This window comes from Anneissia japonica, unplaced genomic scaffold, assembly GCF_011630105.1.
Source record: "Anneissia japonica isolate Jap-2015-1 unplaced genomic scaffold, ASM1163010v1 scaffold212_len457575_cov179, whole genome shotgun sequence".
Lineage (NCBI taxonomy): Eukaryota > Metazoa > Echinodermata > Crinoidea > Comatulida > Comatulidae > Anneissia > Anneissia japonica.
This window is the reverse complement of record NW_022758217.1, coordinates 292,861-307,052: the sequence shown is the minus strand read 5'-3', so window position 1 is coordinate 307,052 and position 14,192 is coordinate 292,861. Positions and strand designations below refer to the sequence as shown.

The 14,192-nt window shown below is 36.2% G+C and overlaps 3 protein-coding genes across 3 annotated transcripts; 2 read left to right on the top strand and 1 right to left on the bottom strand.

The window, feature by feature from the left end:
* Window positions 1-1,320: 1,320 nt before the first annotated feature.
* On the top strand, window positions 1,321-5,721 carry LOC117125212. Its single transcript, XM_033271658.1, has one exon. It carries the CDS (start codon window positions 1,473-1,475, stop codon window positions 4,197-4,199), a length of 2,727 nt encoding a protein of 908 aa, XP_033127549.1. The 5' UTR covers window positions 1,321-1,472; the 3' UTR covers window positions 4,200-5,721.
* Window positions 5,722-7,447: 1,726 nt separating this feature from the next.
* Window positions 7,448-9,605, top strand: LOC117125214 (mitochondrial import receptor subunit TOM22 homolog). Its single transcript, XM_033271661.1, has 3 exons — window positions 7,448-7,602; window positions 8,019-8,261; window positions 9,068-9,605. Exons 1-3 carry the CDS (start codon window positions 7,549-7,551, stop codon window positions 9,158-9,160), a joined length of 390 nt encoding a protein of 129 aa, XP_033127552.1. The 5' UTR covers window positions 7,448-7,548; the 3' UTR covers window positions 9,161-9,605.
* A 1,047-nt stretch (window positions 9,606-10,652) lies between these two features.
* On the bottom strand, window positions 10,653-13,928 carry LOC117125213 (protein chibby homolog 1-like). The gene is made up of 4 exons (XM_033271660.1): window positions 13,794-13,928; window positions 12,853-13,099; window positions 11,810-11,931; window positions 10,653-11,020 (listed from the first exon to the last, which is right to left on the bottom strand). The coding sequence occupies exons 2-4, from the start codon at window positions 13,040-13,042 to the stop codon at window positions 10,925-10,927; spliced, it is 408 nt and encodes a 135-aa protein (XP_033127551.1). The 5' UTR covers window positions 13,043-13,099; window positions 13,794-13,928; the 3' UTR covers window positions 10,653-10,924.
* Window positions 13,929-14,192: the final 264 nt, after the last annotated feature.

Genomic DNA, 14,192 nt, shown 5'->3' with positions numbered 1-14,192 from the left:
TATATATATATATATATATATATATATGCATAGACATTAGCATAGACTTATATTTTTATATACTATGTACATTTTTTCTCACCTTTTTTTCCTCATTTTTAAAATATTAACTTGTACTCCCTTTAAAAACTGTGTTTTAACTGTTTTCTTATAAATAGATTAGACTATTACATTGTGTATTTTTGCAATCAGATTTCAATTGGCTTATATATTATTATGATATAATATGAAACACTATTTTTTCTCGAAGAGGGTGATGGTTGCTTTCCTCCTCTTAGTCTCAGACAGTATTCGTCTGACCAGGGATTGTTATTCTGACCAATCAAAAGGTTATCTTGTCGTAAACAAGAGAACCTGTACATAGTGTGTTTAGTCGGTCATGATATTCGCAATACGTCACAGATTAACAGTTATTTTTGTTCACTGTGCTTTTTATATTTTATGGTGAAATGGTCAGGACTGTGTTTTGTATAAGGTAAGGTGTGGACTAAATTGAAACAAGTAACACGGAACCAATGGCTAAGAAAACGTTTAGTATATTGTGGCATCTGGAAGCAAATTGCAAGTTTTGCGTGCCATACCAGAAGGAGACTTGCTTGCAGCAGTAGACCGATACCATTTGTGGACTCAAACACGTTGAACGAACTTTATAGTAAAAGTTGGTTTTATTTTCTTTAATGTGTATTATTTTATTGTTTTATGTACCACCTACACCTAAATAAAGGTACTCAGAAGAAGAAACTTTGTGTCCTCCCTCAATCTGTTTTGAGACATGGGCAGCCTACGGTCAGAATTTTGACGTTGTGAAAAACGAAAACTGAATTCTTAGTAAGAACTAAAGAGTCATCGAGTCTCTTAAATAATATGTAACTGACTTCAATTAAGTATACATATATATAGGCCTATATTTATTATATATATGAATGAATAATTACTGTGTAGAATTTTCGATTTTATAGAAAACTGTTAATATCGATAACTTTATAATTTGATTGAAATGACTTACGGTACAGTTGAGTACCGGTATATAGTGGTATATATTAACAGGGGCGGCTTTAGGTCGGGGCATGTCCTCGGACCCCCTAGTGTTGTCTCTCGATGTCCCCCCCCCCACCTTTCGGACATTTCTGGATTCGCCTCTGTTGATAATAAAAATGTGTGTTTTATGATGTCTGTACATATAACCCTGAGCTGCGGTGGACTTAGTGTCAATGTATTAAAGGAAGGAAACCGGGGTCAGACCAAGAAACAATCCTTGTACGTAACATCTTGATTGCTTCCTAAACTCAATCCATATAGTTTTCCCGTCGAGTAGTTAACCTTAATCATTAGATTCCCGTATTAGCGGGCACACTCACATAGCCTCCCCAGTTCTTTCTCAGTTAAGCGCACATAATTTTAATCACCGACATGCTTATATTACCTATTATAGCATTGGGTTTGTTAATCAAGTAAACCATCTCTGGTCCAGGATGTCTTTCTACGTGCAAAACTTGGCGATTCTTTTTATTACTGTAACAATGCTGGTGAATACATATGGACTTAAAAGCAAAAGGTGCGAGTTCAAAGAAAACAAACAACTATGTAAGTGCAATCATCGTGGCATCGAACATTGGAAAAAAGCATCGACTGTCATGCAAGACTCTTGTTCCACATCAGTCATTTTAGATCTCTCAAAAAATGTAATTTCTACGCTTGAAATTAAGCCAGGCCCGGAGAACAGTACATACCAATGTTGTGTTCCCAAGAAACTGTCAGAACATGTTGAAAGTAAGTTGGCTGTGGTCAGTAGCAATACTTCCGCTCATGAACCTGAGATGTTCTTAGTGTTCCCATCTCTTCAACGTCTTAACTTGAAAGGAAACAGAATTCGAAATATCAGCGCTTGCAATTTTTATGGTCTTGGAAACTTAACTTTTCTTGATTTGTCAGAAAATAGGATAACGTCGATATGTGATTTCAGTTTTAGAAGTTTGACTTCATTAAAAGAACTTCACCTACAAATAAATGATATCAAAAACATAAATCGCAATCACTTCAAAGGTCTGGCCAATTTGCAAGTTTTAAATATTTCCGGTAATGATATAAGTAAGATGGATAAAGAATCTTTTGTTGATATGCTAAATCTGAGAAAGCTTATTCTACGTAGAAATGCCATCGAAATGGAAACGTTACAATTGGTAAATTTTGGCAGGTTAAAAAAATTAAAGGTACTTGATTTGATGAACAACAGGCTTAAAAAGGTGGCTGGTTTTGAAGAAATGTCTAGTCTTCAGGAGTTGTACATGGGCGACAATTATGTTCGCAAACTTGGAGGCTCGTCTTTTCGTGGTTTAAATCGTCTGACAATATTATGTTTGAGAAACAACAGACTCATGTCAATTGACCACATTGCCGGTAAAGGAAAGCAGTTGAGAAATCTGGAAATTCTCACTTTATCACATAATAGAATTAGAAATATATCTAAAACTGCCTTCAGCAGTATGCCAAACCTTCGAGAACTTTGGCTTGACTCAAATCTACTGACAGAAATTCCTTCCAGTCTGGTACATCTAACGAACTTGGTGAAACTTGTGCTCAGCGATAATAATATTTTGAGCATAGATTTAAGCGCCATAACCTATCTTAATAAATTGTCAGTTGTTGTACTATCAAGAAATATGATACATGATGTTCTGTTTGATGATATTTCGGTGAGTCTCCAACCAGATAGTCAAATTCAAAAAAGTTACAATAATACTGTAAGATTTTCATCAGTGCAAATGCTTTGCTTAGAAGATAATAGACTTTCGACAGTTTCTGGAAGCATGCTGCAGGCGTTTCCAAATCTTGAAAGTCTTCACTTGTCGGGAAACCCTTTGACATGCGGCTGTTCTTCTGCACCACTAAGTCGGTTCTTGAAGACCCACCCACCACAGTGTGGGTGCGATGATGTCATTATTGACATGGTTGATGATTTGACTCAATTGACATGTAAGCCTAATTCTAAGGTAGAAGAATCTCCAACTTGTTATAATTACAGTAACAGCATTAAAGATTTAACGTGTGAACACTTTATAGAATCGTGTTCCAGCTCTGAAGTAACCACCAACAAAAAATCTATTGCTGTTGGTAGCTCAATTATGTTGGACTGCCAACATCCACTATTATCAAATACATCCAACTACTTTACATACTGTTGGTCATATGAACCAAGAGCAGGTTATCTGGCATACCAAACTACATATACACAACAATTAGAAGGTGAACAGATTATCCAAGATGAAGGTACTTATTCATGTTTGGCGATTAATGATATGGTGGTCTATTCAACTATTTACGAAGTGAACTTTGATTACGAAAATATGACAGAGGACTCAACAACCAGTATTCCAATTTTTACTATCTCTAAACAAAATCGTACAACATATGTTGGTGCAAGATCCCGGACAGAGGCTGTGACAGCAATGCCAATAATTACGTCAAACACAGAAAGTATACTTCTTGTTGTGGCGATGATCACGATCCCTATCCTCATAATTTTTATCGTAAGTTTGTTGTGTATATTACTCAGCATCACTAGGAGTCAAAGAAAGGGCTATAATATTTATTCAGCTATTTTCAAACGCTTCAAAGGAAGCGATGAAAGCATTTATGCAGAAATAGACGATCTCCCAATGTCACTGCTTAACAAGGCCTTAAATGATCGCACAGCCAGCCAAGACCAGCAATGCCGCTATTCTAGAGACACAGACAGTTATGGCTACACGTCTGAAAATGATGACAAAGATGGTGGTTACTTATTACCTATTGGTGAGTCCACTGTGTCAATTGACACTCTAGGAGACACATTGAATGCATATTCGTCCCATTACCCTGCACATTCTTATCTAACTATTCTAGATGACACAGAGCTTAACCATGACTATGAAAGATGTGGACAAGTTCCGCAGCGACGTGCATTGACACAATACTACGATGAACCTCCTGACATCCAACCTAAAGTTCTGCGCATGAAAAGCCTTGATTTCGACTTATGCGATGCGATGGAAGAGTCAACTACCTTGGATGTGCGACCTCATGAGGCTAAAATCGTGACACAGTTTGGCACTGTCACTAGGAAGCAGAAAAAGCAGACTATTGTTCTAAAACCAGTCATGATTCGCAACGTTGAGGATGATTTACCACAGGATTGTTTAAAGCGAACTTGGACGATGTAGCGCGAACTTTAAAAAATGAGTGTGATTTCGGCTGATGTGACTCGAACATGAACAATGAAACGGGAACTTAACCACAATTTTGTATAATAATGTGATATGAGTAATTTAGTGTGAATTATGTAAAACTTCTGCAGGAATTATGCAATGCAAATTTGAAATTCATAGTGTGAGCTAATTAAACTAATATCATGTCTGAAGCAGTTCAAATATAGCTTAAATACGTTGATGAACCAAACATTCCGAATTATGGAGTTTGTTTAGCAATGCAAGAAGTGCATTCCAGTACAAGTTCAATACGATGAATGATCTATATACTCAAAGATATCAATAATTAGGATAATGTTATTATTATAATAATGTTAATAATAATAATAATGAATCCAATATTTAATGAACAAAAAAATAAGGCATTTTAGACCGATTTTGATTAACTATAATAACTTCAAATCCCACAGACATGGGGTTAAAATCAGTGTTTTTGTCTCACGACTACACACATTCTCTAAGCCTCATATTGAGACATTTGTTTTTATTAGCATCACTTCCATCTTGTAGGTGGGGATTTTCCGTGGGATTAGTGTAAATTTGCCAGAAAGAAAATCTCGGTTTGAATGTACGTGACATTACTGTAAATAAATCCATAAAATCAATTTGTAATAACCGAGATATGATCATATCTGTGGAGGCGTCTTCTAGTTCCGCGGTGTAATGCGATTCTTAACATTTGAAATAAAAGTAGGTCATACTGAGCTCTATGTAAGTCTAATATATTATTATTAATAATAATATTCTCAACTCCATGGGTTGAGTGGATTTATTACGTATGGTAATTTTCTATTTTTAGGAAGTTCAGTACATAAACATATGGATTTATTTTCTTGATTTAACCGTAGTATATAGTTTGTAATGCGAAGTATTGAAATTGTATTCGACTACACATTATATTTAGGGCTGCTTTGTAGTTCAGCGCTGGCGCTGTTTATTAAACATTTTCCAAGATTAAATATAATAGTGTTAGGTTCCAAGCTAACAATTTCACGTTAGATAAGGTTATAATAACGTAACAATTTGATGTTAAAAATAGGGGTCCCCACCACTTAAAACCAACTCTTAGATCAATCAATCAATCAATCAATAAATCAATCAATCAATCAATCAATCAATCAGTCAGTCAGTCAGTCAGTCAGTCAGATCAGTAATCAATCAATCAATCAAACAGATAATCAATCGATCGATCGATCGATCGATCAATCCATCAAATCGTTCCGTTTATATGGCGCCATTCCAAAAGTCGTTGTTCAATGTATGTTGTTATCTACAGTAGATTTAGTTAATTCAATAATTGCTCTAGACTTTTCAAAGATACAATTTGACTAGAGTAATCAGTATTACTTATTTCGAGGCTGGGCCTTGAAGAGGTACAATAAGGTACAAGGTAAATTTTTAAATCAAAAGGAAGTTAATTCTCATGTTAACAGATGTGTAGACAGAAAGAGCCAGGGGCGGATCCAGAGAATATCTGACGGGGACAAAATAAAGTTCAAGTTGCCACGCCCACCTCAGCCCCACCATGGTTGGTGTAAATAAGTTGTAAATAATCGAGCTCACCCACTACTGGATCGCCACGTTCGACTTGTGAGCCTCCCAACAGCAAACACAGATCGATAACAACAGTACATCTTTTTATACGTACATATACATATTCTCTCCACTCACATCGGTCTATTCATAATTTACCGGGGATGTAAAATTTCTATTAACATGTTGGATCTGTTAACATGTTACTTTCATCTAGCTTTTGTATGTTTGATTTTAATGTATATTGGAATTCGTATGCGATACTTGCAAAGAAATCAATAAAAGGGAATCACGGAAAACATATGAATTGCTTTAGCGCGTTCGTTAACCTATTGGTCAATAATATTGACGAATGATTTTATTCATATTTAAAAAAAATAATATATTGTTTCATTGAAGAAATTCCGTCCTGTGGAAGTTCAATAAGACACTCAGTGGATCAAATATCATGTATTTTAGACCACATAAAACCTTTCGATGTCAAAAACAGAACAATAACTTCCGTTGAAAACAGAATTTACAGACAAGGCTAAAGTTACTTCCTGTGTGTTTGATTTTACAGTACTAGTAAAAAAATGGCTAAAAATAACAAAGCAATAAACGTACAGAAAGACAAATGAAAGTAAAGATGGATAGATGAAAGGATGTCATCCTTTCATCTATCATATATATCATTGAATGAATGAATGAATCAGTGGCGGATCCAGGAATTTGAAATAAAGGGGGCCCAGGGACTTCCATAGATAGACCTACCTCAACCCTGCCATGTTTGGAGCTGAGGAAAGAAAATTTATGCCTGCTCGGACCCCCTTCCTTAAATCCGCCACTGTTGCATTAGTGAAATGGACAGATGGATGAATATTGAATAGTACCGGCCGTGCTCTATTAGAGCGTTGGCTCTCATGGAACTCCATAGTTTCCTACCCTTTGCCATTCTTATAAGGTGAGTGTCACTAGATATACTAATCACGATATGCTTTGAAAAATTATCATAAATTAATTTAATTTTATTGAAAATTAACATAAGGTAGGCCTACTGGCCGCTACAAAATAAACCAAAATGTTGGTACTGCAGAGTGCTCCCTAAAGCACTGATTTTATTTTAGTTTATTTATTCGACCAACAAAATATTTACAAAAATTGTCCATCATAGTGCCGACTGAAAGTGTCCAGTAACGAGTTTAAGGAATCTTACTATGTTTTTATATTAAAGTGATAGTTGGGTAGCGACTCATAAAATACCGGTACTGTACCAGCTGATATTTCCGGTTTGTCAAGGGTTTCTTCCTCCTATCATCCTGGACACCAGCACGCGCTAGTACGCCTGATACGGAAAGTTTCCGCCAAAACAATAGACTAACCTGATTGGGACGTTCGTTTTGTTGACTAAAGATTTACTATCAACCAAAAGCCAAGAATTATGAGTTGTAGAAAATTGTTATTCACTATACCCAAATTAGTGTTCAGAATTTAGACAACTAATTATTAACAATTAAGGTCCTATCATTCAGAACATGGATCCTAAATATAGTTTCTAACGAATAATTCTTCCTGAACATCACATGCATAATACATAAAGTTAGCTTATAAAAGTGACGAACTACTGTAAAACCATGGAGGTATAAAGATAGGTAAAACAAAGATACGCTATGAAATTCATTTATAAATAGAAATTTGTTGGTGCGCCACCAGGCGACGATATCAGAACTGTTCCAATCGTCGAAAGAGGGATAAATTTATGCGAGCGGAACGTGTTTCCTAAATAAAAGTCATGTCTGAAGAACTAACAATTCAGGAGGTCACTGATGGATCAGAATTGGAAGAGGTGTGTTAAGTTATTAATTGTTGTGTTACACTTGTCTATATATTTATTTCCCCATATCATGCGACAGCGCTAGGCCTAGCCTATGGAGGTTGGGCCAGGCCTAGGCCGGCCCAAGTTAGGCCTACCTAGGTAGCCTAGGCCTAGCCTAGTTAGAGGAAGGCCGGGATTCACTGGTCGCCTAGCCTAGCTCGTGATAGGTCTTGTCCAGACAATGCCAACAAGATCACAACTAGGCCTACTGCAGCTAGAGGGTCTTTAACTATCTTAAGCCACTATCATTTACAGTAGTGAGTGCCTCCTGCATAGATAGATAAGATAGGCCTAGGCTAGGCTAGGGAGGGTCACCATGTTTTATGAATTTTACTTGAGGAACTTCAGTGCTACATTTTTTTTTCTGTCTTTGTGGTTTTACACAGGATTTTGAAGATGAAACAATATTTGAGAGAATATGTGCCCTCTCCGAGATGTTTCCCACACCAGTTCGCAACATCACCAGTTTAGCAGCTACACTTTCATGGAAAGGTGCAGTTGGCGCTTTTAGGTTTGGGCGAAGTGCAACATGGATTGCTTCTACCTCATTCATGATCCTCTTTCTTCCAATAGTTTTTGAGGCCGAAATGGCTCAGATGGAACAAGCTCAGTTGCAACATCAAAGACAGGTTTGTTAAAAAATAAACATGATTCAATGTAGTAGAAATGTAGAAATTCAATATTTCCTGGCTGGTTTGAGTGATAGAAGCTTTGCACCATATACAAATACTGTACATTACAAATGATCCACACATAAGGCGAGACGTTTTTTATACCTTGTTTAGCGAACCCACCGCCATGAAAAATGGAAATTTCAGAAAAAAAAACAAAAGTTTTTCTTTATTTGCCTTGAAATCTCCAAAGATAAGATATGTATATTTCTTCCTAATTATATAAATTTGAAGCATTTAACCATCTCATTTTACATTCACCAATAAAATTTTATTTTTGTTTTTTCCTCCATCTGGCAAAACTTACTAAATAAGAAAACAATATTTTATATTTATTTTTATTCTGCCCTCCTCCGATGATCTTTAAAAAAGTAAGTATGTGAATCAAGGAATAAAAAAGTCTCGCCTAAAATGAACATGATTTAAAAAATAAAAAATGTATATATTGCACGATTAAGATGATCCTGTTTTTTTATTTTTTAAATTGTAATTTGCTATTTTAAGCCTTGTCTTATTCGCGAGAATATACGGTAAGATAAATTAAACTAAAATGTATAGAAGTGTTTGCCTTACATTGTTTTTGTGATAATTTTTTGTACATGACACATGACAACACTTCATATCATACATTCTATACAGAATATGTGCCTATGAAGTTTTAGCATTTTGAGGCCAGGCCATTTTCAGTCCTGAATAACAATAACCTGCAGTTTTGTATGTCATTTACTTACTGTATATTGATCAAATAATTGTGACTTTTTCAGATCCTTCTTGGGCCTAATGCAGCTTCTGGGGGGATGCCAGGATTCCCAGCCGGACTAGGACCTCCAGGTGGCATCCAGCAAACTGCCCGATAACCGCAATAGTTGTCTTTTATTATCAACTGAGTATCAGAATGGAAATGGGGCTGTTAAGACCGCGATCCTTTAACCACTGAACATTCCATGCTGATGAAATAAACTTTGAACTTAAATGAGGAGGCAGAGGTCATACAGATTTACTCAATTTGATGTTCATGCAGTGTTTTTATAATCATGTTTTAAGGGGAGTCAAAATTCAATGTTTGGTGCTACAGTAACCAACAAGGGTTAGGTTTGGTTCTACATGCAACAGCCGCAATAAGTGTGATTTCTCCATGTATGAGTGCGATATCATCATGCCCATATATGGGTGTTATATAATATAGAGTACCTCATAAAAGAGAAGTATGGTTTCAATTTATGTATTTGTTTCGGAGATGTACTGAACTGCTTTTGTTAAGCTAAAATAAAATTGAATATTGGTGTACAGTACATTTAAATTGTTTACTTTGTATTTGTGTTTATCAATTATAATTTAGAATGGGATAACTGAGGTGGATAGAGGATTTGGCAGTACAAAAACACAATACAATTGCACCATCTGCATCTGCCCCAGGATAATATTTTCTTCTTTCTTTTCTTAGTTAACTGTTGTCGAATTTAACATAATTATGCTCATTAAATTAGCTGGATTAATCTTTACAGCAATAGTTGGTAAATAGACATCGTTGGCAAATTCAACTGTGGTGGGGAAACCACTTTCAAGTGCCATAATCATAAAATGTCTTACCTCAGCCCCAACCAATGGTGGTCCAGACCCTCCATCTGTAGAAGCCTCTCAGCCCCAACCATGGTGCTCCAGACCCTCCATCTGTAGAAGCCTCTCAGCCCCAACCATGGTGCTCCAGACCCTCCATCTGTAGAAGCCTTCCTTGGGCCCCCTCTAATTTTAATTCTGGATTCGTCACTGAACATGACATTCAAAACTGCAGAAAAATATTAAATATTGTTGTGGTGTTCACAATATTTATTATTACACATCAAATTCTACAACATACAGGAAGACCTTTTTTTTTAATTTTTTATCTATTAAATTCATTCAAAGCCCACAATATAAAACAGAATGCATGAATCAACACACTCCAAATCCAATTATTATTAATTTATTTACAACTGTACAGAATAACTTGCTACAGAATTCAGAATGATCAACATTACTATGTAATTCCCTGACCGACAAATCAATTGTTACTTTGTTTTTGTACTCGGTAAAAGAAAACAATTCTCGGGTAAATAACATCGACCAATAAATAAACATGTCTAATGCTACACAGTGTCACGTAGCTTGCTGAACACCATATTGTGAATAGACACAGTTCATTGAACAAATGCTAACTAGCATTTTAAAAACAGTAATGCCTGGTTAGCACTCTGCAGTTAGGTAGACAACATTAAAACAGTGGTTGGGATTTTTTTATCGCTATCTTTATCTTTTATTTCAACTAACCAATTTGCAGCATATAAGCTGAATTACATGGTGTAACAAAATGTAAAGTCTGTAAATAGAATGCAGAATGCTAAAGATGGATCAAAGTGTCCCGACAACATAAAGCTGCTTCTTAAAGTTGGATAGATAACATCATACCATATATAGGGTGATAGCTGTAGACACTGCTAGGTCAAGACTGAATGTCTGAAGAAACTTGTGGATGTTGGCAGATTCTGGGTACAAAATCAAATCAAAGTATTCCAAGTTAGTTCAGAAGATAGCCCAGATGCCACTGTAATTAATTCCATTGTAATAAAATACTATAATTAGCATCATCTTTTTGAGGATCGTTTGCTACTTGTTGTCCCGGTACCATAATCATCAATTTCTTTCTCTAGGAAATGTTTCTCGGCGGTGGTTTCAGCAAGCTATGAAAACAAGACAAACAATAATTACATTCAAGTTGAGATTTTTAATAGGAAATACAGGTCTCCCTCTAATTAGAGACCAAAACTGCTAAAGACCATAGACACCCTGGTCCCAAAAGTGGTGTTTAATTAGAGGGAGCCCTGTATTACACAAAATCAAACCTTACTGCAATACATTTTCAGAAAAACAATAGTACTGTATTGTATTGTCTATAGAGCAATATAATTACTACTGTATAAATGGAGGTAGCAATTATAGGCTGTGTTCACACACACCAGCTAATGGTTAGGATCCAGATTAACAACATAAGCGCTCACCATTGCGTTCATACAGAAAATGGATCAATGGCCAATAGAAAATTGGAAATGCATACGTCTAAGGATAAATATGAGATCAATTTGCTTACCGATAGCGCTCGCTAACCGTTAGCATATCCACTTCATGATAGCGTTTAGAGCTAATCGTTTGTTAACTTTAGATTATTTTAGATTTACAGTGCACCCTCCAATTGGAGACCCCTCTAATTCGAGACCACTTTTCCAAAGACCCAAATAACAATCTTCAACCTTTCAACACAAAGCTAGCCCTCTTATTGGAGATCAACCCCAGGACCACCCCAAATTTTCAGGTCCCAAAGATGGTCTCGCATTGCAGGATGAACTGTATAAGCTTTCACAACTACAGTGGGGTTTAAACAGGGCAATCCCACATTCTATTGTGTTTCACAAATCTAATTATCCTGTAATTGAGTAGGCTTACTGACAGCCGTTGGCACCATTTTTACTTACCATATCAAGAAGGACCTCCATCTTCAATTTCAACAAGTTGTTCTCCTCAAGTAAATTCTGGTTTTGCTTTCGCAATTTCATAAATTCTCGCTGGCTTACACCACCACCTCCTCCACCTCCATCTAAAATAAAGATTATTTCACCATACAGTGTCACATATAAGTGGAATCATTAAAGGGAGTACAATGGAAAAGGAATAAAATAGAAAAATAAATCAGTGTAAAATACAAGAACACACTGAAATGTTGTATTTTCTTTAAATATACAATACAGTCGAATCCTAAATGCCATTGAAAAATTGTTCGACTTGGATGATATTTGACTTCGACTTGTTAATTAATGGAAAAAACAACAATTTGGCATGTAAAATAAGTTCGACTTAGAAATTATTCGAGTTGGGCAAAGTCAACTTAGGAAAGTTTAACTGCTACCGTATATTGAAAAATATTTATATTTATTAATTTATATTATATTTATTTACAGTATATTTATTAATTGCATTTCACTTTATTTTGTAAACAATAAAAATGGTAACCCTTACACAGTTGCCCAATTTTCAACTAGATGAAGGCTGCAACTTAACAAAGAAGAAGATAACTGACCCTCATAAAGAGACTTGGTTACGGAGATAATCTACAGGACCAAATAACCAGCTCTACTCATGAACAGACTTCAAATCAAATCAAACATGCATTTATTTTCCATACAATACAGTAACACAGTATACAATATGCAAATTGAAACAAACGGAAGGCGGCTACAGCATAGCTAAGGTCCCAAGTGATCAGTTGCCACCGTCTATGTTTACTAAGAAACTTGGCTATACTGTAGCTTTGGGGGTCCTGATGATTAACTCTGCACTCTCCAAGCTTTGAAGATAATTCGATGTAGAGGATGGAGGGTCCCAAATGGTCAGTTTCCACCCTTTATGCTTCCTAGAAGACTTGGTTATAGATCATTTAGGTTCCCAAATGATCAACTTGAGCTTGATGAACTGACCTTGCTAAATACACAGTTTTGCAAAAGCAAATACATTTCAGTACCTGATATCCAGACACCATTTTCTTTATCAAACTTGAGTTCCTGTCCACCAAGTTTGAGTCGGGCGACATCGTACTGTAATCCATATTCTTCCTCTCGGATGGAACTCTCAAGCTTGTTTAAGTTGTTCAGAGACGATGATCTCCGAGGTGGTGTTTTCTTTGGGGTGAACTTTGGGCCAAAAAGGGGCATTTTGTTTCCTGTTGAAGTCTCTCAGTTGTGTATATTTGAAGTCACGTCCCTTTCCTCCTGTTATTAAAAAGCAAAAAACAAAGAACTACGTTTATGTCTATTTTTTACTACTACCAAACATCCTCAGATACTAAATACTCTAAAAAATATCAAATATTTGAATTAGACATGCAGTGATGAAAATTTCCTTTTGATTGAAAAGAAGAGACTCCTCAGGCCAGGGATAAGCGCACCCCCAAAATCGGCCCAATTTTATTTTGTGCATGTTCAAGTGGGTGAGCTTTACTGTACGTCTACCACAAGGCAGAGAGAGCAGACAGATAAAGGAAGTTCAGGAACAGAATTTTATTATTAATATTATTATTGTGGTGTACAGTATGATGGACTCCCCTGTTCACTGTTGTTGTACGTTGGATAGCCACCAGCAGATAGGGATTATTACGGAAAAAACAAGAAAAGTTGCATATAAATCTCTTGAGATGAGGCATTAGCCATTGTGTCTCGTAGGGTAGGCCTAGCTGGGCTACCAGACGATGGCCTGCCAATATCGGTTGAGAATACAAGTCAAGCTGTACCCATGCCAACCCGTACCCATAACCCGTCATGCACGGCTTCGCCTGGGCTGGTCCCACCGGCCACCAATGGCAATATGCTTTTCAGGGCTAGGCCTAGGCCTAAGACTTCAGTCACACTTATTAATACTTGAATAAAATAAACAAAATATGCGGAAGGAAACTAAATTAAATCTTACCATGCGTTATCGTCTGAAATTTAAACCGGCTTGCATATAGGCCTGGGCCTACAGTATATTTTTTATTTTAACAAAACAGTAACTTCCCTATTTATTTATTTGCTAAGCTCCAATTTTAGATTAAGTTAAGTTAGTTTGCCGCCCCCTTCAGTTTCAGTTTAAAGTAGTTGAATAAACGCCCGTGGGCGTTTATGCGTTTTATTATTCGTGGGAGGCGTTTATTTTTTGGTGTGTAAGATAGATGCGTATATACTGAAATAAATTAATATAATTCTACTAACATTAATAGAATGTGTTGAGCAAGATTTTGCTCTCATTTGTTTTGTTTACTAGTTATTCAGTTGGTGTTATTCAGGGAATTGTTCTGCCCTGGTTTTGTCCGTGAAAGAAATTGTAAGG

Bases quoted from the DNA above. Each gene is read 5' to 3' on its own strand.
- LOC117125212 (XM_033271658.1), top strand. From the start codon at position 1,473: ATGTCTTTCTACGTGCAAAACTTGGCGATTCTTTTTATTACTGTAACA.
- LOC117125214 (XM_033271661.1), top strand. From the start codon at position 7,549: ATGTCTGAAGAACTAACAATTCAGGAGGTCACTGATGGATCAGAATTG. The intron at 7,603-8,018 runs GTGTGTTAAGTT...GGTTTTACACAG, and splicing joins ATGGATCAGAATTGGAAGAG to GATTTTGAAGATGAAACAAT. The intron at 8,262-9,067 runs GTTTGTTAAAAA...TGACTTTTTCAG, and splicing joins AGTTGCAACATCAAAGACAG to ATCCTTCTTGGGCCTAATGC.
- LOC117125213 (XM_033271660.1), bottom strand. From the start codon at position 13,042: ATGCCCCTTTTTGGCCCAAAGTTCACCCCAAAGAAAACACCACCTCGG. The intron at 11,932-12,852 runs GTACTGAAATGT...TCTTTATTTTAG, and splicing joins AAATGGTGTCTGGATATCAG to ATGGAGGTGGAGGAGGTGGT. The intron at 11,021-11,809 runs GTAAGTAAAAAT...TTGTTTTCATAG, and splicing joins TGGAGGTCCTTCTTGATATG to CTTGCTGAAACCACCGCCGA.